Below are 26,139 nucleotides of genomic sequence, written 5' to 3' on the forward strand. Positions count from 1 at the left end.
TAGATCTGTAGAGTCTGATTCGATGAGACAGCATGCAAAGCAACTTGCTACAAAATGGGCCTGCTATTTTTGTATATTTAGGTGGCTGGTTTTATTTTCAAAAGCACCGGGACTCCAGATGCCGATTGAAATCCATGATTTTTAAGAGCATGGGTGATTATTTCGAATCTCAGTAGGTACATAAATATCTTTAATATATGGTTCCAATGTGCATTAGTCCACCTAGCACGACTTAGCGCAGTTCCACTCCTGTTAATAGCGCCCGATCTCTGGTCAGTGTGATACAGCAGTGTCGATAATACACATTCCTGCTGCTGTGAAATGTTGTAGATACATAGAAGTGAATGTACCGTCATATAATTCACGTTTGTTGAAGTCCATAGTTCTGCAACAATACACCCCCCACACACATTGAGTTGGCTTGGAAGGAGCAAGAGAGGTAAGAATCAGGTGAACCCTGTGCATAATTATTGTGTCGGGGTGAAAGGAAAGATTTTCCGGACACCCACTTTAACCTGCTTATTGCGCAGACTGTAGATGAGGGGGTTCAGGGTGGGAGTCACCAGCGTGTACATGACGGCCGCCGTCCTGTTGTTATCCAGAGTGTTACTGGAGGTCGGCTGGATGTAGGTGTAGAAGATGGAGGAGTAGTACAAGGTGACCACGAGCAGGTGGGAGGAGCAGGTGGAGAAGGCTTTCTGCTTCCCTTTGGCACTCTGGATTTTCAGGATGGTGATGATGATGAAGCTGTAGGACAGGACGGTCAGCAAGAAGTTCCCCATGGCCAGGCAGATGTCAGCCATGTAGACCATAATTTCATTGAGGTAGGTGGAACTGCAGGAAAGTGCCAGCGTGGTTGGGAATTCACAAAAGAAGTGCTGGATCAGGTTGGGTCCACAGAAATCTAAGCGTAACACAAGTAGGGTGTTCACCAGCGAATTGAAGACACCCAGCATCCAGACACCTGCTGCTAAGTTGATGCTAATTCTCTTGCTCATCAGGAGGGCATAGCGCAAGGGGTGGCAGATGGCTACGTACCGGTCATATGACATGACAGTGAGCAATACAAGTTCCGTCCCGGCAGAGAAAGTGAAGAAAAAGAGCTGGGCAATGCAGCCCCCAAAGGAGATAGTTTGCGTCTCCTGCATCAGGTTTTTCAGCATTTGGGGCAGAACCGAGGAAGTGCACAGAATGTCGACTGTAGCTAAATTGGCGATGAGGAAGTACATGGGGGTGTGCAGTGGTGGGTGGAGGACCACAGCCACAATGATCAAAGAATTGCCCATGAGGACAACTATATAAATGCCCAAGAAGAGCGCAAAAAACAGGCCCTGATGGCGAGGATGGTCAAAAAGGCCCAACATGATGAATTCGGTCACTCTGGTGTGGTTGCTGGGTTCCATTTCTTGAGTGTGCCTTCTGTTGGCAAAAGAGTTACTGTCAGGTATTGTATCAGAAACTACAGCATTGTGGCAACCAAAGCATCTACAATTACCAAGAGAGATAGAGAGACAGAGAGATAGACGGAGACAACACAGATAGATAGATAGATAGATAGATAGATAGATAGATAGATAGATAGATAGATAGATAGATAGATAGATAGATAGATAGATAGATAGATAGGAACATAAGAACAGCCATTCTGGGTCAGACCAAAGGTCCATCTAGCCCAATATCCTGTCTGCTGACTGTGGCCAAAGCCAGATACCCCAGAGGGAGGGAACAACAGGTAATCCTCACATGATCCCTCCCCTGTCATCCATTTCCAGACAAACAGAGGCTAGGGACACCATTCCTACCCATCCTGGCTAATAGCCATTGATGGACCTAACCTCCATGAATCTATCTAGCTCTTTTTTGAAACCTGTTAAGGTCCTAGTCTTACCTACATCCTCTGGCAAGGAGTTCCACAGGATGACTGTGCCCTGAGTGAAGAAAAACTTCCTTTTGTTTTGTTTTAATCCTGTTGCCTATTAATTTCATTTGGTGACCCCTAGTTCTTATATTGTAGGAATAAGTAAATAATTTTTCCTTATTCACTTTTTCCACACCAGTCATGATTTTATAAACCTCTATCATATCCCCCTTAGTCTCCTCTTTTCCAAGCTGAAAAGTCCAAGTCTTTTTAATCTCTCTTCATATGGGATCCATTCCAAACCCCAAATCATTTTTGTTGACCTTTTCTAAACATTTTCCAATGCTGATATATCTTTTTTGAGATGAGGCAACCATGTCTGTACGATAGATAGATAGATAGATAGATAGATAGATAGATAGATAGATAGATAGATAGATAGATAGATAGATAGATAGATAATCTTGTTTTACTCTAGATATTCCACAAAGCATATGAATGAACTTCGTGACATTAAAATATATTAGCACAATAATATGTCTTAAAGCTACTAAATCTACATTATCCTAATATTTGAGGGAGGAAAGAAAAAATAAACCCCTTTCATATTTTTAAATAGAGGTGTGTGAAGCCATTGGGAATATTGACATAAACGGCATAAATTCACACTATAATCTTCACTATCGTTTGTAAACTAAAAATCTGATCTAAACTAAGATTCTACTTTATAAGTGAATGTCTCAAAGATTGGATTCAATATAGTAGACGGTTATTGTATGTGACTTATACCAAGTATATGAACAAGGCATAATAATGAATATATTTCTATATAATAAGGTGCACTAAAATGGACTTAATTTGCCTTTCAGGGTTCCTTGTGTCAAACTTCAGTATAATGAATGATATTGGTGAATGACTCTCATTTGATCTGCTATGCAACTAATGTTAATTAGGACCTACAAAATTTGATTTTCATTTTTTTATGATAAACCACTTAGCAACATGTTGCTTCATTGTTAGGAATAGCATGCACAGAGTTTGATAAGCCCTCTATTGTGTATTATATATGTCTCTCTTTGCCCTCATGCTTAGTCCTATTATAACTTTATGGCTTTGGCTGATTTTTCTTTTGCTCCTGTTTCAGAAAATGAGGGTTATCCCTTTTGAAGACAAAGGTGTGACTGAATTGTAGAAATGATGATAACGAGAAGACTATCAGGGAAAAGAAATCAATCTTATCATGAAATCATAGCAGAGTCATTTTTCTTATTTCAGATTAGAATATTTTAAAATAAATTGTTACACTTTGCATCACATTTCAGATTTGATTGACAACTTTTCAGGGTTGAAAAAATAGGTGGGGAATCTTTCCTTTCACACCCATTGTATGATATTATAGCTCCATTGAGTTTAGACTCAGTGGAAATTAAATTAAAAGCAATCCCACCGATGTATGTAAATATACATTAGATTTGCATTGGTCAAAATATAGTGTAAGATTCATAAAAACAGTTGTGGATATGAGTATTCCTTCAAAACACAGTTAACAAAACTGCAAAAAACACAACGAATCACAGAAATGAAATTTGGCTTCATTTTGACAAGAATAGAGAGGAAATAATCACTTCGTTATCAACTAATGTCACTAGATGTTAGTGCCTAACTCTTAGAAATGTTGAAATACCATCCTAAAAAAGCCAGAACATTCCATTTACAAGCAGAATGGTTGAGAAAGCAAGCAAGCAAGAGGAGTGTTCTTACCTCTCATTCAATCTTCCAGTACCAGAAAGGAAGCTGTAATTTCAGAACAGACCCTGAATGCCTTATGAATCACCAAAGACAACTGTTCTTCATATACAGCAGCCTTCTGTAGGGAGATCTTCCATCCCTTGTGAATCGGGGCAAGAGCTAACTCTCACGCAAAGCCTCTAAGGAGAAGGTAAATGGACGTAAACTAAATCAGCACAAATACAACTTTTAAATGAAGCTGACAACATTCCTCTTGATGTAGACATAGATTCCTCTATGCATCTTTGCTAATACAACAGAAAGGACAACTTCTGATGGCACTGAGTGTTGTCTTCTTTCTCCACCAGCCCTGTGCAGTCAGTAGGGCAGATGGCAAGCTGGTGGAAATGTGCTTCATTCCATCAAAGTCCCCAGGCCAGATTGCCAAGAGGCATCAGTTCACACAGCACCTTCAAAACCAATGGAACAGCCCAACAATGCTTTGTTAATTTGGCTCAGTTGCACAACAGTAGCCAGAGAGATGTGCTGGTGTCCCTGTGTGCAAAGCCTGAAGCTAATGTGGCTGTTGAGATATGAATGAGAGCCAGGTTTGGTTGACACAGAAATCCTGTGTAGGACAGACAAGCCCTATTGAGATCCAGATCAGATTGAATTTTCCAGAGGTACCAATGACAAAGGGGGAATCTCTGAACTTGAAAAGGCTCCATTTACCATCGATCACTTCAAGACATGTGGAGACCACGACTACACTGACCTATCTATTGGCGCTGCTGCAGTTGATGAAGCAGCAGTTAATTTAGTGGGGCTAATTAAGACCTGCTATATCAATGGGACAGCACTTTCCAATATTCCATGTGCCCCAAAAGAGTCAGGGAGGGCAAGTAGAGAGCATCTCCCAATGACAAAGCACAGTAAGTCAACCTAAGCTACGTCCACTCCAGTTACGTTATTCATGTAACTGGAGTAGCATAATTTTGGTCAATGTACTGCCAGTAGTATAGACAACAAGGCCATAGGTTATGAGTAAACTCCTTGACTTCAGTAGACCATTCATGTGCTTAAAGAGAAGCAGATAAATTCTTGGATCAGGGCCTTAAGTGTGATCTACAGTTGTGGTGTCATTATGCTTAGGGAAACCCTTTGTGTATGTAGAGACACACCCTCTGTGACCCTTCTTTCTTATACAAGTTACACAAGTTTCTTACATAAGCTATGCAATGCCCCTCTGAAGTAGCAAGTTACTACTCTTGAACTTCTCCATGATGGCTTGAAGAAACCATCTCTTTCCATCACACTGCCATCCTGACCTTGTCTTTAGGAGGGGTCCCTACTATCTTTGGGAAGTGTGTTTTTTCACAATATCACTGTACCACATCATTCTAGTACCATCCCCCGGGATGTGTTTGTGGGACTGCCTGAGGAATGGGCGTCTTTCTGCCACAACGGCCCAGCTCTTTCCAGGTTCTGTGAACTTACAAGCATGTTTTATCACAGGGCTTGACTTCTGCTCACAGCCTCACTTTGGCCAACTTTTCTTTATACATGCAGGGCCTGACAGCTATTTTAGCTCAGGCCTCCTCCTCCACATTTGGGCACCTAAAATGTGTTTCTCGCGAACTTCTAGACATCGAAGGCCATTGAAACCAACGAGTGCTGGGTACATAGTTAGTTGATTTCAAGAAATCCCACTAGGAACCTGAATTCCGTGAAACATTTGACCCAAGGTACCTTAGTCCAACTAGAATAACATCAGAAGAAGTGGGTTGTGCCCACAAAAACTCTTGATACCACCTACGTGTTTTGTTAGTCTTCAAGGTGCTGCAAGACTCTTCATTGGTTTTTAAGTGTCAACAGATCACAACTGTTGTCAATGGGTCCTGATCCCATTACCATCAATCAGCAGTGTCCAGGAGATACGTTCCTGCTACTACGAAATGTCACCCTGCCATTGAAGTTCATGTGCCACAATATCAATGCATGTCTTGTGATGTGCACAGATCTGCCAAAATGTTTGCCCTGGGGGCCGGGTGTAGAGGAAGCCATGGAGGTGAGAACCAGGAGAACTCTGGGAAATCCCTATTGTGTGGGGAAAGGAAAGTTTTTGCTGATGGCCACTTTGATCTCCTTACTGTCCAGGCCTCTTTCACTGGGCCTCATGCTTCAGGGGATCTCCTTTCTACTGCACAAAACCGATCGTCAATAAAAAATGAGACTTCTCTACTATTTTCTTTGAAACCTATGTCCTATCATCTATCTATTCCCACATATCTGTCTGTCCACATACCCTATCTATCTATCTATCTATCTATCTATCTATCTATCTATCTATCTATCTATCTATCTATCTATCTATCTATCTATCCCCATACAACTCCTCTATTTATCTATTTATGTATTTATCTGTCTGTGTGTCTGTCATCTGTCTGTTTCTTTTTCTATCCATCCATTCATCCATCCATCCATCCATCCATCCATCCATCCATCCATCTCTCTCTCTCCCCTCATTATTTCAGTGTCTCTCCAAGGACTCTGGCATCCTGTTCATGATACTGAAGCTGACACAAGCAATTAAAACACAGGAGCAGCACCTCCTTTAGATAAGGAAGGTCTAAAGGAGCTATCAGGTGCTTCCCCCGGTGGCAGGAATGGGGGGTTATTTAAGGACTGTGGTGCGGATCGTTCACTGAGGGAGTGGATGGGGTCCTTCCCAGCAGTAGGGGAGATGTTCTTCGGCCCATGTTCTGTGGGTCAGGCAAGACCATTGTAATGGCTCCTCTGGCATCTTCGAGCGTCTGAAGGGCTGGGCCGGCTGAAACAACAAATATTTATTTCCAGACGGCAGCCTTCTAAGAGCACAAGCGCGCTCCTCCCAGCTGTGCCGATTTTGTGCTGCGTGAGATACTAGAAGAGCTAAGGAGACTGAGCCCTTTCCACATTCCCAGTGCATGAAAGGTAAATTGCACGCCATCATTCATTGGATGGCCAGCCAAGTGTTAGGACTGAGCTTTCGTTCCAATTATAGCATGTTGTGCAATAGAGATGAACTGATGGATGTTCTTCCACATATTTCATTTGACCCCTTGGGGGCAGGGTTACCCTTCATTGACCGACTTTCTCTTTCTTTCTTTCTTTCTTTCTTTCTTTCTTTCTTTCTTTCTTTCTTTCTTTCTTTCTTTCTTTCTTAACACTGCTCTCCCTCTTTCTTTCTGCATGGTCATCACGCAATATGTATATTGTGTTGTATCTACAGACACATATTACCTATATTGATTTGCTTTGGGATTTCTGGACGTGTTATGTAGATACCGTGGAATTTATAATTATTTGTTTGAAGTATTTTTAAATAGCTAACTCAGCTTTCAATACGTAGAGCTAAATCATGCTCTTTATTATGATTTCTTTTTAAAACATAAAAGCTCTTCTATAGATTCATAATAGCTGGCTAGAGAGATAGATCAGGAAAGCAGAAAGACTCAGCCAACATGCTGAGTCAATTTGTACAGACTGGGATTTCTTGTCAAAGGGGTTTGGTGACTAATTGCTTAGGCTCCCTGAGATATCCTAGCTTATATCACTTGCTCCAATATTTGATCAATGTAGAGGAAATATTTTTGTTCTCCCTTCTCAGTGACATGGGGTCTGATTTTCCGCTCACTGCCCTGGAGGGGTAAAGCATGAATTAACCAACAATGAAGTGGCTGGAAATTATCGATTTAAAACACAGAAGGAAAGGTGTATTTTTTAAACCTGGGAGGGTAATAAGCACAGTGACAATTTGGCAAGTGTCATGATAGTATCTCTATCAGTGGTAAATTCTAACTCAAGATTATCTTTTCCCTAAAAGTTGGTCCCGGTAAATTATTTTGGGGGAAGTTCTTGGGTTACACAAGGGATCAGACACATGGTCACCTGGGTCTCTTCTGGCTCTTCTTCCTCTACAAAGTGCTACTTGAAATTCACTCTAGTCCCTTCATTGTGTCGTGTATACTGTTAAAACATGCAGGTGTCATGTGCCGCATTCTTATCTCCCCTCTGATGATGTCACATTCATCTCACTGTGGTTACTTTCTGGTTTACACTAGGTCCTGCAGAGTCCATGGGTCAGCTGTTATGAAGTCCATCCACCTGTTGGTTGGGAAGGTGCTTTAGTCCAACTCAAGTTGGGCCAGCTGTGATGAAGTGGTGCGTGGGATTGGAATCCATCGGTCAGAGCCCCTGCTGGGGCACACGGGCGTAGCCTCATTGGAGGCCCATGGACCAGACTCCTTAGAACTGCTCCAGGTTCCATCCGCTGCAGGCCTGGCCGAGTGAGCTGACTTTTGTTGACTGGTGAGGAGTAGCAGAGATTTGGAAATGAAGAACCGATCCTCTGTTACCGAGTTCGTCCTGCTGGGTCTGTCCAGCCTCCCTGAACACCAGATGTTACTCTTTGTGGTGTTCATCTTTCTCTACATGGCCTCCCTTGCTGGGAACATCCTGATAGTTCTCACTGTCATGACCAGCCACAACCTTCACACCCCCATGTATTTCTTGCTCATCAACTTGTCCTTGATCAACCTCTTGTCCAGCTCAGTGTCCATCCCCAAATTGCTGCACAACCTGCTAGAGGGGAGGAAGACCATCGACTTTGCAGGATGCATTGCCCAGATCTACCTCTTCACGTGGACGCTGGGAAGCGAAGCTCTGGTCCTCGCTGCGATGGCCTTTGACCGCTACGTTGCTGTCTGCCATCCTCTGCATTACACCCTCATCATCAGGAAGGAGGTTTGGGTTGGGTTAATCGTTGGTGTGTGGACAGCTGGGCTGGCCAATTCGGCCGTCCACACCGGCCTTGTGCTCCAGCTCTCCTTCTGTGGCTCGAACATCATCAACCATTTCTTCTGTGAACTGCTGCCTGTGGTACAGCTCTCCTGCTCTGACACCAGCCTCAACGAAGCCCTAACTTTTCTGTCTGATGCTGTCTTCGGCCTGGGGAGCTGCGTGGTCACTTTGACATCCTACTGCTTCATCCTGAGAACCATCCTCAAGATCCGCTCCAGAGAAGGCAAGAAGAAAGCCTTCTCCACCTGCTCCTCCCATCTCATAGTGGTCAGCCTGTATTACTCTACCGCCGTTTACAGCTACATACACCCCACTGCGGCCCACTCCCTGGACAGAGACAAGGCAATTGCTGTCCTGTACTCAGTTATAACCCCAGCACTCAACCCCATTGTATACTCCCTGAGAAACAAAGAGGTCAAAGAGGCTCTCACAAAACTGATAAAAAGGCTTGAGCTACATTGACGAGAATAATATCTATCTATCTATCTATCTATCTATCTATCTATCTATCTATCTATCTATCTATCTATCTATCTATCTATCTATCTATCTATCTAGTGCTGGTCAACATATTAATACATGATTTGGAAAGAGAGGTAAAAAGGGAGGTGGAAAAGTTTGCAGACAATTCAAAATGACACAAATTAGTTAAATCCAAAGCCGGTTGTGAAGGGTAACGAAAGGATCTCAGGAAACTAGGTGACTTGAACAAGAAAATGAAAGTTTACATTCAAGGCTCGCAAATACAAAGAAATGCAGAGTAGAAAACATAATCCCAACTATACATACAAAATGGTAGTTTAGTATTAGCCCTGTAAGAAAGATACCTTGGAGTCATCATGGACTCCAAGATCGACAAAAGCTTCAGTTCTCTGAAAACATCCACTCAATGTGCAGTGTCAGTCAAAAAAGCTAATAGAATGGTAGGAAAGGGATAGATAGTATCATCATGCCCAACTAGAATGCCTTGGTACACCCACGTTTTCAATACTGCATGCAGACCTGGTTACCACATTTCATAGAATCACAGAATCCTAGGGCTGGAAGGAACCTCAGGAGTCATTGAGTCCAGCCCCCTTCCCAAGGCAGGACCAACCCCAACTCAATCATCCCAGCCAGGGCTTTGTCAAGACAGGACTGAAAACACCACTAGGGAACCCATCCCAGTGCTGCCCCACTCTCCTAGGGAAATAATTTTTCCTAATATCCAACCTAGACCTCCCCCACTGCAACTTGAGACCATTGGTCCTTCTTCTGGCATCTGCCCCCACTGAGAACAGCCTCTCTCCAGTATCTTTGGAACCCCCCTTCAGGTAGTTGAAGGCTGCTCTCAAATCCCCCCTCACTCTTCTCTTCTGCAGACTAAACAGACCCAAATCCCTCAGTCTCTCATCAGAAGTCATGTGCTCCAGCCCCCTCATCATCTTGGTCACCCTTTCCTGGACCCTCTCCAATGTGTCCACATCCTTTCTATAGTGGGACACAATACTCCAGATGTGGCCTCACCAGAGCTGAATAAAGGGGAATAATCACTTCTGTAGTTCTGCTGGAAATGTTCCTCCTTAATGCAACCTAATATGCCATTCGCCTTCTTGGCTACAAGGGTCCCTGTTGATTCATGTCCAGCTTCTCATCCACTGGAATCCATGGGTCCTTTTCTACAGAACTGCTACTTAGCCATTCGGTCCACAGCCTGTAACTATGCTTGGGATTCTTCCATCCCAAGTGCAGGATGCTGCACTTGTCTTTGTTGAACCTCATCAGATTTCTTTTGGCCCAATCCTCCAATTTGTCTAAGTCACTCTGGACCCTATCCCTGCCCTCCAGCATATCTACCTCTCCCCTTAGCATAGTGTCATCCGCAAACTTGCTGAGGGTGCAATCCATCCCCTCATCCAGGTCATTAATAAACATGATGAACCAAACTGTTGCTAAAACTGACCCTTGAGGATCTCCACTTGATACCACCCCACAACCTGACATTGAGCTGTTGATCACTACCTGTTGGGCCCGACAATCTAGCCAGCTTTCTATCCATCTAGTCCATTTTCCAGTCCATACCTCCTTAACTTGCTGGCTAGAACGTTGTGGGAGACTATATCAAATGCTTTGCTAAAGTCAAGGTATATCACATCCAATAATTTCAGAAAAGATGTATTAGTATTCGACCAAGAAGGGAGAAGAGAAGCATGATTGGGGGCAAGGAACAGATTTCATCTGAGGAGAGATTAACAAGCCTGGGACTTTTCAGCTTGGAAAAGAGATGTGTAAAGGGGGGATATGACAAAGGGTTATAAAATCTTACGGGAAGTGAATGAGGAAATGTTATTTACAACTTCACACAAGAGACGAAGAAATTCAGGGAGGGTTGGCTCTGGCATGCATGCTATGATTTGATTGGGTGTGCTATGTAACCATTTGTTCCCAGGGTTACTGGCTATCACTTGCATCTGTGCACTTTGATGAGCAGACTGGGGGTTGTTTTCGCTACCAGCCTCTCTCAGTGCTGCCTGCTGGGCACACTGTTGGCCAGACGGTGTAGTGAGGAAGCTGTAGCCCTGTGGACACACCAAGGGAGAGGTTGGACAGTGAGGGCTGGTCAGGCAGGGCGTGTGTGGCCTGCAGCCAGTGCTGTCAGGGAATTGACTGACACCAGGGCCGTCCCTGGGGGGATGGAGGGGACACAGGGCAGCCCCTGCCACAGGCCCTGCTTCCTCCTTCCCTCTGCTCCACCCCACCCCATCCCCAAGCCTTGCCCCTGCTCCCAACTGTGCTCCATGAGCAGGGGGAAGACGGGCCCCAGCATGAGGTGGCAGCATGGTCCGTCCCCCTGCCCCCTGCACTCACAGCAGCCCTCTGGGGGAGGGCAGCACAGTGAAAGTCCTCTCCAATCATCCAGCTGCCTCCTGTCACTAGGACACTTGAGGCAGCTGCTGCGGGGCCCCCCAAAGCACGTGGCCTGGGGCAGCCACCCTGACTGAGCTGGTGGAGGTGCCAGCTCTGGCCGGCACAGCCGTCCCTACGTGCAGGGTGGAGGGTGGCAAGGGGCACGCCAGGCCCTGGGGCCTCATAGTCTCCTGGAATATCCGTGGGGCCAGAGTCTCCATCGGGGCGGCTCAGAACGGCTGGTGAGATGCCGGACCCAGGGCTAAATGTCCCTTCTGGCCCAGAGAGCTGGGAATTTCCATAAGAACATCGGCACAGCCAGGCTGGGTCAGGCCAAAGGTCCATCTAGCCCAGGGCCTGTCTGCCCACAATGCCCCAGGTGCCCCGGGGCAGGGAATAGAACAGGGAATCATCAAAGCTATGTCTACACTGCACACTTAGTTCGAAATAGCCCGTCTGCACTGCACGCTTAGTTCGAAATAGCCCGTCTGCACTGCATGCTTAGTTCGAAATAGCCCGTCTGCACTGCATGCTTAGTTCGAAATAGCCCGTCTGCACTGCACGCTTAGTTCGAAATAGCCCGTCTGCACTGCACGCTTAGTTCGAAATAGCCCGTCTGCACTGCACGCTTAGTTCAAAATAGCACGTCTACACTGCATGCTTAGTGATTCTGAAATAACTTATTTTGAAATAGCACGTCTACACTGCTGGGAAGCCTCAAAATTAGTCTAAGGTCGGCTTACCTAATGTGGACGTGCTATCTCGATTTAGAGGTCCAGGGGGCACTGGGGAGGAGTAACGTAGAACGGCCGTGGGGAGGGGTCCACACACGCCTTATTTCGAAATAGCTATTTTAGAATAGACGAGCTCCCTCATGGCAGGGGCAGATATAGGGCAGGGCGAACGGGGCGGCCGCCCCGGGCCCCACGCTTCAGAAAGCCCCGTGCATGCGCCATGGCAAAGGGGAGGCCCTGCGGAATTATGCTGCCCGGGGCCCAGCAAAACAGTCATCTGCCCCTGCCTCATGGAATGAGGTTTACAGATTTCGGAATCTGCCGTCCGTTATTTTGAAATTATTTTGAAGTCACGGAATGGTGGTGTGGGCACGTCCATTGTTATTTCGAATTGATGCTTGTTATCTCGACTTAATGGTGCAGTGTAGACGCCCCCCAAGGGACCCCTCCCCGCCACCCCTTTCCAGTTGCTGCCCGAGGCTGGGATCACCCCTCCTGGGTTTACACAACTCCACAGAGGTGCTGTTCCTGGCTCTGAGCCGCCCCCGTGTTGTGCTGTCTAGGGCACCGTGGACGGGCAGTTGCTACGGCGATGCACAGCGAGGATGGCAGAAGACATAAAGCTGCCGGCTAGTTTTCACTGCAGGCCTCCGCAAAGCCCTGAGCTTCTCTCCTCGAAAATGTCAATGGGGGGCGGTCCTGGGTGCTGCTCCTGGCTGTGTCACTGACCTGCTGCATGAACCTGAGCAAGTGACACCCAGCCCTGTGCCTCAGTTTTCCCTCCCCACCCTTTGTCTGACTTCTCTCTCTGGCTAGTGAGCTCCGTGGTGGAAGGGCCGGCTCGTGGGCTCTTTCTACACTGTGCTTCAATCAAAATAGCCCCACGCTCCGGTCGGTCCTCCGAATACCCATAAGAATCAGCATCAGAATAGCAAGAGGCTCAATATGTTTTATTCCTCTCCATTGCTGTTGTATCTACCACCGGGTGGATTTGAACCTAGGACCTCTTGAGCTGAGTAGAGAAGCTGCGACCCTCTGAGCTAAAAGCCAGCTACCTGTACAGGTCTCTTGGTCTTAACTGTTGCTGTGGTCTAGGTGCCACTGCATGGTAACCACACCAGGGCTATGTCCACACTCGCGGCTTCTTGCGCAAGTACAGCCGTTCTTACGCAAGAATCTGCAGAGCATCCACACTGCCCGCCCACTCTTGCGCAAGGAAATTTACAGTACGGCGTGGTAAGAGAGGGCTCCTTGCGCAAGAGTTACACTCTTTTTTATCAGGTGTAAGACCTTTTGTGCAGGAGCTCTTGCGCAAGAGGGCAGTGTGGACGCTCGGCAGGGATTTCTTGCAAGAAAGCCCTATGGCTAAAATGGCCATCAGAGCTTTCTTGCGCAAGAGAGCATCCACACTGCCATGGGAGCTCTTGCGCAAAAGCACAGCGCGCACATGGCAGTGTGGACGTGTTCTAGCGCAAGACTTCTTACAAAAGAACCCCTGTGCAAGATGCTCTTGCGCAAGAAGCCGCCAGCGTCAACACAGCCGAGGTGTGTGGGCTCCACTGTCACTTCACATAGCAGCCACCACGTGAGAATTTGCTTCTCTCGCTGGTCGGTGCGCGTGGGGCCAGCTGCCGGCCTTCAAGCACAACTGGGACTTCACAGCGGTGGAACAGAGAGACCCACAGGGCCCTTTCGGGGCCTGAAAAGCCAGACCCATGACTCTCCTCCTCTCCAGGCCCTCGCCCGCCTCTGCTGCTCTCCAGTGCCCCATGGGGGGGGCCAATGCCTTTGCCATCACCCTGCATGCTCCATCCCTTCTCAGTGCCCTCTCACACAGCACGGGGCAGCCAAGCCTCCAAACCCAGCCCCGGAGCACCCGGGCTGGATCCTGGTGCCCCATGGGGATTTGCCTTCTTAGAGCTAGCACATCCACCATAGGCTGGCAGGCCCCCGCCCTGTCGCTGTGAGGATGGCGGGAGTGAGGCTTTGAGCGCCTGGGGGGTCAGGTGTGGGGCCCATTTGCGGGATGCCCGGGCCCATGCAGGTCGCTGTGAGCACTGCAGTGTCCGCCTGTGCTCCAGCCCAGGGGGACGTTCACGGTTCCCATTGTGCACGGCAGGGAGGGAAGGTGCCTTAGCCTCACTCCCAGGGCACAGGCGCAAAGGCCCCTGTCTAAGCCCCAGTGCAGCACGCGGGAAACTCGGGGCCTCTCATTGTGCCTGTTTTACACCTGGGGAAACTGAGGCAAAGGGCAGATTATATGACTTGTGGGGTCCTGGCCCCTTCACACCAGTGGGGCCATGGCTCATTTACACCAGCTGGGACCCTGGCCCAGTGACTCCAATGAGTCCATGGACAATTTGCAGCAGGTGGGGCTCTCGCTCATTAGCTCTCTAGGGGCAGTGGGGTGGAGTGGTTAGAGCAGGGAGGGAGGGGCTGTCAGATCCCTGGGACCCAGCTCTGGGGGGGATGTGGCAAAGTAGGACCCAGTGGGTGGGAGCCGTGGGGTTGGGTGTCTGGACACCGGGGTTCAAGTTCAAAGCAAGCAGGGGCCTGCACGTCGGCCGGCCTCAGGGCAGTAGCTCTACTGTCTCATCCCCTTCGGGCTGCGTCCGTGGGGCAGGAGCTGGGGTGCTGGTGCTGCCCTGGTGGTGGAAGAGTCAGGGGGTCCAAGCACACAAATACAACGTCCCCCACAGCTGCACACGTCTCAGTCCCTACACACCCATGGGTGGGTGTTGCTGGACGGCAGGGAAGGGGGGAGCTCACACTGATCCAGGGACCATCTGCAAACACAGCAGCACAAAACAGGCAGGGGGCAAGCTGGCCTCCCCGCACACGCACTCGGCTTGGTGCACTGCCCCCTGCAAACCCGCTCTGAGCTGGGCTCCTGGCCCCAGCAAGGACACACACACACCCCCTCTGTGCAGGGGCTGGAGCCTCAGGAACTGGTCATGTCACAGTGACCACAACAGCTCACACAAAATGCCATGTGTGTGTAAGAGCCCCCATGGCAGTAGGGCCCATCCCCATGTCACCGTCGCCCCTGCCAGTCCTGGCAGACGGGGGTCACCGCAGAGCCCCCTAACGCTCCCCCAGCAGGGTCCTCCTCAGAGCCTCCTTCATCTCCTTGTTCCTCAGGCTGTAGATCAGCGGGTTGAGCAGCGGGGTCCCCACCGTGTAGAACAGCGTCACCACCTTCCCGCTGGTCCCGGAGGCCGTGGGGATGGCGTAGTTCACCATGACGGAGCCGTAGTACAGGCCCACGATGACCAGGTGGGAGGTGCAGGTGGAGAAGGCCTTGTGCCGCCCGGCCCCTGAGGGCAGCCTCAGCACGGCCCTGAGAACGAGCCCATAGGAGGCCAGGATGAAGGAGATGGTGGTGAAGAGCATGAGGGAGGCCATGTTGGCACAGAACTGACCGGCCCAGTGAGCTGGGGAGCAGGAGGCAGCCAGCAACGGGCCCGGGTCACAGACAAAATGGTCCAGGGTGTCGGGGCTGCAGAAGGAGAGCCGGGAGATGAGGCCGATGGGCGCTATGAACCACAGGAAGCCAACAAGCCAGCAGGAGGCGACCAAGGTCCAGCAGAGTGGGGGGGACATGAGGACGGGGTAGCGCAGGGGCTGGCAGATGGCCAGGTACCGGTCCAGAGCCATGGCTGCAAGGAAGAGGCATTCAGTGGCCCCCGTGGAGAAGAAGAAGTAGAACTGCAGGAAGCAGGCGTGGAAGGAGATGGGGAGGCCGGGGTGCAGCAGGTCGCAGAGCATCCGGGGCGCGGTGGCGGTGACGTAGCAGATCTCCAGCCAGGAGAAGCTCCCCAGCAAGATGTACATGGGCAGGCGCTGGAGGCGGGGGTCCCGCAGCACGGCCCACACGATGCCGAAGTTCCCCACCACCGTGGCGGCGTAGGCCAAGGAGAGCAGGGCACAGAGGAGGGTGCGGCTCTGCCGGCCCAGGGAGGGGAAACCCAGCAGGATGAAGTGGGTCACTGGGGTGGTGCTGTTGGTCGGATGCATCAGAGGACCTTGGAGGTGATCGAAACAATCAACAGGACGGCATTAGTACTGTGGTAGGATTCAACTCTACAAACCATTGTTACATGGGAAATGGATGTTTGAGTCAGTGGGTAATTATAGTATTTATTTATTATTTTGTTTTCTATTAGTGAGGTGACCTCCGGGAGCCCCCATCACACCCCAGAACCTCATGGTGCCACGTGTTGCACAGACACAGAGGGAAAAGCTATAGCTTGGCCTATCCGCCTTATCCCCTATATTTTCCAAACTGATTAAAATGAGACATTGAGTCCCAGTTCCCATTGAGTGTCAGACTCAGAACTTAAAATTGCTCATTTCATTCTGTACAAATTCCTAGATAGGTTTGGCATGTGGCGTTCATAACTATCTTATAATTTCTATTAATATAAAAAGCTACCTAAGAGAGCAATTCATCATTTTAATTAAAATGAATTAATAACTGCCTGTGCTATCCATTCTAGCTTCAATTTAAACAAACAAAAACCCACAAATAGATAATTACATTTTATTTTAATATCAGTTGTGAATAAAATAATAAGCGAAGAATTTGATATTACATTCATTGCAATGTCCAGTGGAAACATTTACCTACTGATACTAATAAAAAACACAAATGGTCCTGAAGCACCTTAGAGGCTAAGAGAAAATGAAGATAATATCATGAGCCTTTGTGGGTGCCCAAGAAAGCTCTTGATACAATTTAGACAATGTTTGTTAGTCTCTAAGGTGCTGCGGGACAATTTGTTATTTTTTAAGTTTGTTTCGGTAACAGACTAACAAGGCTATCCCTCGGAGATTTTAATACTAATAAGTTAGACATTAACAGTTGGTGCAGATAATATAGGTTTTCCCCCAGTGTCCTCATCACTGTACACGTTAAATTACTATAGTCTAATGTTAATTCCTCGATTAGATCAAAACCTTAACTAAGTACATATGAAGCTGGTCTCCAGTTTCGTTAGAAATGTTACATTCATAACTACATAGCATATGAATTCCTAGCATGCTTGCAATAATTAATGACAATACAGTCCTGTTTTTCATTGTCAAAGGAAATTGGGAATTCAATATTACTTTTGTCCACATTTGATTAAAATATTAAATGAATGACCACATTTTGTAATATTTTCAGGATTAGATAAATATCCTAACTTCGTAACGATATACTGTATTTCCTAGAGATGGCTGAAATATTAAGCTGATATGTATACAAATGTCTTCATTTCATTAAACATTCAATTAATAACTCGACATATTTTTAGATTTGGTTAAAATATTACATTCCTGGTTCTATTGTGTTTTTACATCGAGCACCAGCTGAAATATTGAGCGAACAGTTCTACACCAATTAAATTTCAAGACTTGGTTAAATATCAAGCTCAGAGCAGTGTGTTGTACTTATTTCTGGTTTACAATCAATTTGTAAGATTCAAAAAGGGAGACTTGATTCCAGTTGGTAGCTGGTATGAAGGGAAATGCACCCAAGGTCTGTCCTGGGGCCGGTTTGTTCAACATCTTTATTAATGCCCTGGAGGAGGGGATGGATTGCACCCTCAGCAAGTTTGCAGATAACACTAAGCTGCGGGGAGAGGTAGATACACTGGAGGGCAGGGATAGGGTACAGGGTGACCTAGACACATTGGAGGGTTGGGCCAAAAGAAATCTGACGAGGTTCAACAAGGACAAGTGCAGAGTCCTGCACATGGGACGGAAGAATCCCAAACATTGGTACAGGCTGGGGACTGACTGGCTAAGTATCAGTTCTGCAGAAAAGGACCTGGGGGTTACAGTGGATGAGAAGCTGGAGATGAGTCAACAGTGTGCCCTTGTAGCCAAGAAGGGGATAGGAATACTGGGTTGCATTAAGAGGAGTATTGCCAGCAGATCTAGAGTAGTGATTGTTTCACTTTATTTGGCTCTGGTGAGGCCACATCTGGAGTGTGTCCAATTCTAGGCCTCCCATTACAGAAAGGACATGGACACTTGGGCTGTGTCCAGTAGAAACTCTGAAAATGATGAGGGGGATGGAGCGCATGACCTTCAAGGGGAGACTGAGGGATTTGCAGAAGAGCAGAGTGAGGGGGGATTTGAGAGCAGCCTGCAACTTCCTGAGAAGGAGGGTTCCAAAGAGGCTGGAGAGAGGCTGTTCTCAGTGGTGGCAAATGACAGAACAAGGAGCAATGAGCTCACTTTGCACGGAGGGAGGTCTGGGTTGGATATTAGGAAAAACTATTTCCCATGGCGGGTGGGGAAGCGCTGGGATGGGTTCCCGAGGGAGGGGTGGAGTCTCCATCCCTAGAGGTGTTTAAGTCCTGGCTTGACCAAGCCCTGGCTGGGTTGATTTAGTTGGGTTGGTCCTGCCTTGGGCCAGGAGCTGGACTTGTTGACTCCTGAGGTCTCTGCCCACCCTGGGATTCTGGGAACGCTAAATCTGCAGCCAGTGTCTGTGTTTCCGGAGGTGACTGCCCTGGCCCCACTCGCATTGTGGGCTGCAGACAACCCTGGGGCAGTCCGGTCTGAGCATCGCAGGGCAGAGACAGGGCACCCCGAGTCTCTTGGTGGCGCTGACCCGCACAGGTGTTGCCAAGGGCTTTGTGCTCCTTGCTTCCCAAGGCCAGTGCCCCCGAAGTGTGGTGTAGCCTTGTTCTCTCCATGACACTGACACAGGCCGAGTCCCCCCTCTGGGCCCGGGCTGGAGCCAGGCGCTCTGGTGCGAGTGTGGGGCTGGCAGCCAGCACTGCTGGGCTCGCTCCCTGGCTCTGGGAGGTGAAGGAGCCAGTGGGGTAAAGCGTGGGGCTGGGCTCAGGACTGCTCAGCTCTAGGCTTGGCTCCAAGGGGCAGGGGCTGGTGGTTTGGGGGCACAGAGCCCTGGGACTCAGGACATCTGGGTTCTATTCCTGGCATGAGGACGGGGGGCGGTGGAAGGGAACCACAGAACCGGAGGCCAGGCGAGATCCCCGGCCGTCCAGCACAGCCCACGATGCCCCCCAGCTTTGCTCACTGCCCATCCCACCCAAAGGAGGAGCAGGTCCCAGCCCACAGGGAACATGGCTTCCGCTGGCCCCAGGCAGGGAAGAGGGGGGCCGAGACCCCCGCGAGGCAGAGAGAAGGTTTGGAAGATGCTCCCAGCTCAGCTTGGTGGGGGGCCAGCCCCACACGCTGCAGGGGACGGTGAAACCCGCCCCCCCAAGCTCACTGCCTGTCTGAACTGGGGGAAATTCCTGCCCCAGCCCAGGTCCCCCTGAGACTCGGGGCCCATGCGGAGGCCCCTGACAGACGAGCAGGAGACAGGGTCTCCCCTCTGGCTCACCCACCCGCAAGGGCCTTGGAGGGAGGAGGTTAAAACTCAGGGGCTGGCGAAGGGACGTCCCTGCCGACGGGGCTGCACCCTGAAGCATGCGCATAGGAACATGGCCCATGGAACTGGCCAGGAGTCCGGGGGCTGGGCCCTGCCGCCCGCCAGCCCCAGCAGCCTGGCTCTGCAAACAAATAGCACCCTGTGACCTCGGACGGCCAGAGACCTCCAGCCCGTCCCCAGCCGGGCCATGTGCCTGCCGGGTTGGGGCAGGGGCAGGACAGAGCCGGGGCCGCTGCGTGTGAACCCACCTGGCTGGGAGGTCGCTCTGCATCTCTGCTGGGAGGGGCTGGGCCAGGGGCTGATATCTGCTCTCCAGCACTGGGGCTCTGGGACCCGGGCTCGGGAGCGAGGGGGCAGCCAGAGCAGGGCGGGAAGCCAAGAGGTTTGTGAGCACCCAGAGGAGCACCAAGGAGCAAGGCCAGCCCCTCCACACAGGCCAATCACAGCCGGGGCCGGCAATGTGGAGGCAGCGTCTGTCCCCTGGGACGTACCGGGCAGTCTCGCAACCTTCATTCCCTCCAGCAGCGCCGGACGGGCCTTCCCCTTGCACTGCTCCCTGGCGCCCCTCCCCAGAGCTGGCTGCATCTCACCACCCAGCAGCCACCTCACTGTGTGGCTGTTACACAGTGACCCCTCCCCAGAGCTGGCTGCATCCCAGCGCCTGGCAGCCACCTCACCGTGCAGCTGTTACACAGTGACCTCTCCCCAGAGCTGGCTGCATTTCAGCGCCTGGCAGCCACCTCACTGTGCAGCTGTTACACCGTAACCCCTCCCAAGAGCTGGCTGCATCTCACCGCCCAGCAGCCACCTCACTGTGTGGCTGTTACACAGTGACTCCTCCCCAGAGCTGGCTGCATTTCAGCACCTGGTGGCCACCTCACCGTGCAGCTGTTACACAGTGACCCCTCCCCAGAGTTGGCTGCATCCCAGCGCCTGGCAGCCACCTCACCGTGCAGCTGTTACACCGCAACCTCTCCCAAGAGCTCGCTGCATGTCGTACCCAGGGAGTGGAAGGGTGAAATGTTCGATGATCACAGGCCACCTGCCACCCTCACTCTCGGGGTGGATTTTGTGTTTCTTCTTTGCTAATGCAAGCGAAGAGCAGAGCCCAAGAAGGGATCCCAGCGTGTGGGCCCTAGACTCAGCCAGCACCTTGTTAACCATTGTCAGTAATGCACTGGCGGGTTGCTCGTTTCCCCACCTCCCTGGGTCCTGGGCCGAGGTGGGGCCTGGCAGGAGCATGCGGGGCTGGAAGTACTGGAGGGGTCTGGTTGTGGTGGCAGTGCACGGTGGGCTACGGGGGTCGTGGGGGTGTCTGGCAGGGCAGGGCCAGGCTGGGGGCGGTGAAGACTGCAGCCACTGGAGGGCAGGAGAGGTCCGAACATGGCGACCCACCTACAGAGAAGGGCTCAGGAACCTCGGGGTGAGGGCTGCATTGGGAGCTAAGGGCACAGAGGTTGGTGGGGTCGGGTGTGGGGTGCACACAGGGGCCTCCTTGAGATGAAGCAGGGCAGAGCCCTCTGTGTCCCTCGCCCTCAGCTTAAGCTGGTCCCACCCCCCGGCCCTGCCCCCAGACACCCCAAGAAACTGACTAGGGTTGGCAGGGGTGTGTCTCGACTCCATCCCTCTTTCGACAGAGGGATGTAAATTAGGCACTTGAAAATTGCAAATGAAGCCGGGATTTGAATTTCCCACACTTCATTTGCATAATTTCGAAAAAGCACCATGACGCACCTCAGCTCAGCTCCTTCATCGGCCTCGCCAGCGCCCAACTGGCCAGCGCCCAGAGCGAGACGCCTTCCCCCAGGCCTGGCACCCTGCTCGGTGCCATTCGCCGCGTGGCTGGCAGCCCCGCCTCCGAGCCGGACAGGCTGCACTCGCGCCCAGAGCTGGCACAGCCCAGGCAGGGCAGCGGCCCGCCAGCTAGACCGGGAGCCGGGGCGCCGGGGTCTCTCTGAGGGCAGTGGGGAGCAGCGGTTAGAGCAGGGATGGGGAGTGGATTTCTGGGTTAGCGTTTAAAGCCAGAGGAGGCCACCAGATCCCCGAGTGGGGGGACCAGACCCCAGGCCCCCGGCCACTGAAAGGAGACGGGAGAGAAGAGCAGAGACGAGCGAGTGTCAGTCCCCATGGGCCTGCACAGGCAGGGCAGAGCCTGGAGGAGGAAGACCCAGCCGGCTGCCGCGGTCCCTGCCAGCCCTTCCCACGGCAGAGCCAGTCACCAGTGAGCCCCAGACACCTGAGCAAGAACCGGCCCGGCGAGCGGCTCTCTGCCCTGGCCACCCTCCCTCTCCGCCCAGCTTCGCAGGATCCCCGGCCTGACCCCTCCCGCTGCCCAGCTGGGCCCCAGAAGCAGAAGCTTTGACGACTTCAGACAGGAATTCAAAGGGCCTTTAATGGCTCCCCCCATCGCCAGAGACGCCAGCGGACAATCCCGCGCCTCGACTTGTCCAGCCAGGCCTGGTGCGCGAAGATGAGGGCACACCCGGGTCTCCTGTTCGGTGGCCGCTCCGGAACCAGACACCCCTCCTGGAGAGAGTCGTCTCCTGGCTGCCCCTGGCTGGGGGGGTGGGGCGGGGCCGGGGGGTGAGATCGTGGTGCGGACCCCGGGTCAGTCCTGGCTGGGAACGGGGAGTGTGGTCCATCACAAACAGGGCTTCCGGGCCCAGCGGTCACGCTCTTGCTGCTGCTCCTCGCTGAGCACAGGAACAAGCTTTTCCTCTCTGGCTCTGAGGGGGCGCACACTGATCTGGGGAACACAGCCACACAAACAGGGAAGAGATGCACACACACACACACACACACACACACACACACACACACACACACACACACACACTCTTTCCTCCCCCGGCCCAACGCCCCGCCGTGCTACGGGAACAGCACCAAAGCAGGTCTCTGCCATGGGAGCGACTCAGGGGCCTCTGCCCCAGGCCGTGTGTGCTCCCCCCAAGCGGAGGGACCAGGACTCACCCCCTACTGCCGCCCGGCCGGCCCCACAGCCTGAGCAGAGCCTCCTACACCTTGCCCAGCAGGGTCCTCCTCAGCGCCTCCTTCATCTCCTTGTTGCGCAGGCTGTAGATCAGGGGGTTGAGCAGCGGGGTGGCCACGGCGTAGAAGAGGGTGGCCATCTTCCCGCTGCCCCCCGCGGCGGAGGGGGTGATGTAGGTGACCATGCCGGAGCCCCAGAAGAGGGTGATGACGGCCAGGTGGGAGGAGCAGGTGGAGAAGGCCTTGTGCCGCCCGGCCCCGGCGGGCAGCCTCAGCACGGCCCGCACGATGAGCCCGTAGGAGGCCAGGGTGAACAGGGCGGCGCCGAAGATGATGAGGGAGCTGAGCACGTAGCAGCTCAGCTCAGCCTGGGGCGCGGGGGCGCAGGAGGCGGCCAGCAGCGGGCCCGGGTCGCAGACGAAGTGGTCCAGGGTGAGGACGCAGAAGGAGAGCTGGGAGATGAGGACGACGGGCAGCACAAACCACAGGAAGCCGGTGAGCCAGCAGGAGGCCGCCAGCACCCAGCATCGGCGGGGGGACATGAGGACGGGGTAGCGCAGGGGCTGGCAGATGGCCAGGTACCGGTCCAGGCCCATGGCCGCGAGGAAGCAGCACTCGGTGGTGCCCATGCAGAAGAAGATGTAGAACTGCACGATGCAGGCGTGGAAGGAGATGGGGAGGCCGGGGTGCAGCAGGTCGGACAGCAAGCGGGGCATGGTGGTGGTGACGTAGCAGGTCTCCAGCCAGGAGAAGTTCCCCAGCAGGATGTACATGGGCAGGCGCTGGAGGCGGGGGTCCCGTGCCACAGCCCACACGATGCACAGGTTGCCGGCCAGCGTCCCGGCGTAGACGGAGGAGAAAGCGGCACACAGCAGATTGCGGCTCTGCCCGCTCAGGGAGGGGAAACCCAGCAGGATGAAGTGGGTCACTGGGGTGGTGCCATTGGCCGGATTCATCGGGGAAGCCCGGAGCTGAAAGAGCATCGCAAGGTTCTGCCCAGAGATCTGGGAGGGGAGCGGGGTGCAGCGGTTACAGCAGGAGGGACTCGCGCACAGTGAATCAGTCTCATTCATGCATCCCACGTCCCAAACTCCACCTCTGAGCCGGGACACCCCCAGCGTGCACTGCCGGCCAAGGGCATCGCCCACTGCTTGAGAGGAGCGACCCGAGCCACAGACAAACCCGGTGCAAATCCCCCCCTGAGCACGGCCGGGGGGCGAGCTGGGAAGCCGGAGCTGTAGGGACACCGCACACTCGCTGGAAGGGAGCCCGGCTCTGCCGCGCCCTGGCCCCACCGTCACAGGCAGCCCCCCCAGGTTGGTCCAGCTCACCCCGAAAGCGTCATTCTCCCCCAGGTCACTGCAGACGGGCTGCTGCAGAGCCCCCACCCCCGCGGGTTAGAGCCCCCTGCTCATTTCCAGCCTAGTCGCTGCCTGGCGGGGCGGGGGCAGGACAGCAGCAGCCAGGGAAGAGGGAGGCTGTGAGGGAACCCACCTGGCTGCGAGGTCGCTCCCTGCTCTGCTGTGCGGGCGCTGGGCGCGGGGCGCGGGGTGATATCTGCCCTGCCACTGGGGCCTGGGACCTGGTCCCTGGGGTATCGGAGCAGCCAGGCCTGGACTGTGTCCTGCAGGCGGGCGAGGGAGACACCCCGACTCTCCACACAGCTCCCACGGCCCAGGGGATTTCCTCACGCGCTGCGCCCCACGGCCCCTGCCCCACCCCCCAGGCCTGTCCCAACATGCGCAGGACCCTCCACCACACACACAGGCCCCCCCGGCCCTATCACAGTACACCCCCCCACCACACACAGCCCCCATGGCCCTATCACAGTACACCCCCCACCACACACAGCCCCCCCCCGGCCCCATCACAGTACACCCCCCTGCCACACACACAGCCCCCCCCGGCCCTATCACAGTACACCCCCCACCACACACAGCCCCCATGGCCCTATCACAGTACACCCCCCACCACACACAGCCCCCCCCCGGCCCCATCACAGTACACCCCCCTGCCACACACACAGCCCCCATGGCCCTATCACAGTACACCCCCCACCACACACAGCCCCCCCCCCGGCCCCATCACAGTACACCCCCCCGCCACACACACAGCCCCCCCGGCCCCATCACAGTACACCCCCCCGCCACACACAGCCCCCATGGCCCTATCACAGTACACCCCCCACCACACACACAGCCCCCCCCGGCCCTATCACAGTACACCCCCCACCACACACAGCCCCCCCCCGGCCCTATCACAGTACACCCCCCACCACACACAGCCCCCATGGCCCTATCACAGTACACCCCCCACCACACACAGCCCCCCCCCCCCGGCCCCATCACAGTACACCCCCCACCACACACACAGCCCCCCCCGGCCCTATCACAGTACACCCCCCACCACACACAGCCCCCCCCCCGGCCCCATCACAGTACACCCCCCACCACACACACAGCCCCCCCCGGCCCTATCACAGTACACCCCCCACCACACACAGCCCCCCCGGCCCTATCACAGTACACCCCCCACCACACACAGCCCCCCCGGCCCTATCACAGTACACCCCCCGCCACACACACAGCCCCCCCGGCCCTATCACAGTACACCCCCCGCCACACACACAGCCCCCCCGGCCCCATCACAGTACACCCCCCGCCACACACACAGCCCCCCCGGCCCTATCACAGTACACCCCCCGCCACACACACAGCCCCCCCGGCCCTATCACAGTACACCCCCCACCACACACAGCCCCCCCGGCCCTATCACAGTACACCACCCGCCACACACACAGCCCCCCCGGCCCTATCACAATACACCCCCCGCCACACACACAGCCCCCCCGGCCCTATCACAGTACACCCCCCACCACACACAGCCCCCCCGGCCCTATCACAGTACACCCCCCGCCACACACACAGCCCCCCCGGCCCTATCACAGTACACCCCCCGCCACACACACAGCCCCCCCGGCCCTATCACAGTACACCCCCCCGCCACACACACAGCCCCCCCGGCCCTATCACAGTACACCCCCCGCCACACACACAGCCCCCCCGGCCCTATCACAGTACACCCCCCACCACACACAGCCCCCCCGGCCCTATCACAGTACACCCCCCGCCACACACACAGCCCCCCCGGCCCTATCACAGTACACCCCCCGCCACACACACAGCCCCCCCGGCCCTATCACAGTACACCCCCCCGCCACACACACAGCCCCCCCGGCCCTATCACAGTACACCCCCCGCCACACACACAGCCCCCCCAGCCCCATCACAGTACACCCCCCGCCACACACACAGCCCGCCCAGCCCCATCACAGTACACCCCCCACCACACACACAGCCCCCCCGGCCCTATCACAGTACACCCCCCGCCACACACACAGCCCCCCCGGCCCCATCACAGTACACCCCCCGCCACACACACAGCCCCCCCCGGCCCCATCACAGTACACCCCCCGCCACACACACAGGCCCCCCGGCCCCATCACAGTACACCCCCCGCCACACACACAGGCCCCCCGGCCCCATCACAGTACACCCCCCACCACACACACAGCCCCCCCGGCCCCATCACAGTACACCCCCCGCCACACACACAGGCCCCCATGGCCCTATCACAGTACACCCCCCCGCCACACACACAGGCCCCCCGGCCCCATCACAGTACACCCCCCGCCACACACACAGCCC

The 26,139-nt window shown here is 53.4% G+C and overlaps 4 protein-coding genes across 4 annotated transcripts; 1 reads left to right on the forward strand and 3 right to left on the reverse strand.

Moving 5' to 3' along the window:
• Positions 1 to 467: 467 nt before the first annotated feature.
• Positions 468 to 1,403, reverse strand: LOC102460853 (olfactory receptor 13G1-like). Its single transcript, XM_014571057.3, has one exon. The coding sequence runs from the start codon at positions 1,401 to 1,403 to the stop codon at positions 468 to 470; it is 936 nt and encodes a 311-aa protein (XP_014426543.3).
• A 6,557-nt stretch (positions 1,404 to 7,960) lies between these two features.
• Positions 7,961 to 8,890, forward strand: LOC102461340 (olfactory receptor 13G1-like). The gene has a single exon (XM_006110222.2). The coding sequence runs from the start codon at positions 7,961 to 7,963 to the stop codon at positions 8,888 to 8,890; it is 930 nt and encodes a 309-aa protein (XP_006110284.2).
• Positions 8,891 to 15,132: 6,242 nt separating this feature from the next.
• Positions 15,133 to 16,065, reverse strand: LOC102461101 (olfactory receptor 11G2-like). Its single transcript, XM_006110221.2, has one exon. The coding sequence runs from the start codon at positions 16,063 to 16,065 to the stop codon at positions 15,133 to 15,135; it is 933 nt and encodes a 310-aa protein (XP_006110283.2).
• Positions 16,066 to 21,834: 5,769 nt separating this feature from the next.
• LOC142821176 (olfactory receptor 11H6-like) lies at positions 21,835 to 24,190 on the reverse strand. The gene is made up of 2 exons (XM_075911991.1): positions 23,927 to 24,190; positions 21,835 to 23,403 (listed from the first exon to the last, which is right to left on the reverse strand). The coding sequence occupies exons 1-2, from the start codon at positions 24,170 to 24,172 to the stop codon at positions 22,459 to 22,461; spliced, it is 1,191 nt and encodes a 396-aa protein (XP_075768106.1). The 5' UTR covers positions 24,173 to 24,190; the 3' UTR covers positions 21,835 to 22,458.
• Between the last annotated feature and the right edge of the window lie 1,949 nt (positions 24,191 to 26,139).

This window comes from Pelodiscus sinensis, chromosome 30 (assembly GCF_049634645.1).
Source record: "Pelodiscus sinensis isolate JC-2024 chromosome 30, ASM4963464v1, whole genome shotgun sequence".
Classification (NCBI taxonomy): Eukaryota; Metazoa; Chordata; order Testudines; family Trionychidae; genus Pelodiscus; species Pelodiscus sinensis.

Excerpts from the sequence above, each read along its gene's own strand:
- LOC102461101 (XM_006110221.2), bottom strand. The coding sequence starts at position 16,065 with ATGCATCCGACCAACAGCACCACCCCAGTGACCCACTTCATCCTGCTG.
- LOC142821176 (XM_075911991.1), bottom strand. The coding sequence starts at position 24,172 with ATGTTGGGACAGGCCTGGGGGGTGGGGCAGGGGCCGTGGGGCGCAGCG. Across the intron at positions 23,404-23,926 it reads GGGAGCGACCTCGCAGCCAG|CTCCGGGCTTCCCCGATGAA; the intron begins GTGGGTTCCCTC and ends ATGCTCTTTCAG.
- LOC102461340 (XM_006110222.2), top strand. The coding sequence starts at position 7,961 with ATGAAGAACCGATCCTCTGTTACCGAGTTCGTCCTGCTGGGTCTGTCC.
- LOC102460853 (XM_014571057.3), bottom strand. The coding sequence starts at position 1,403 with ATGGAACCCAGCAACCACACCAGAGTGACCGAATTCATCATGTTGGGC.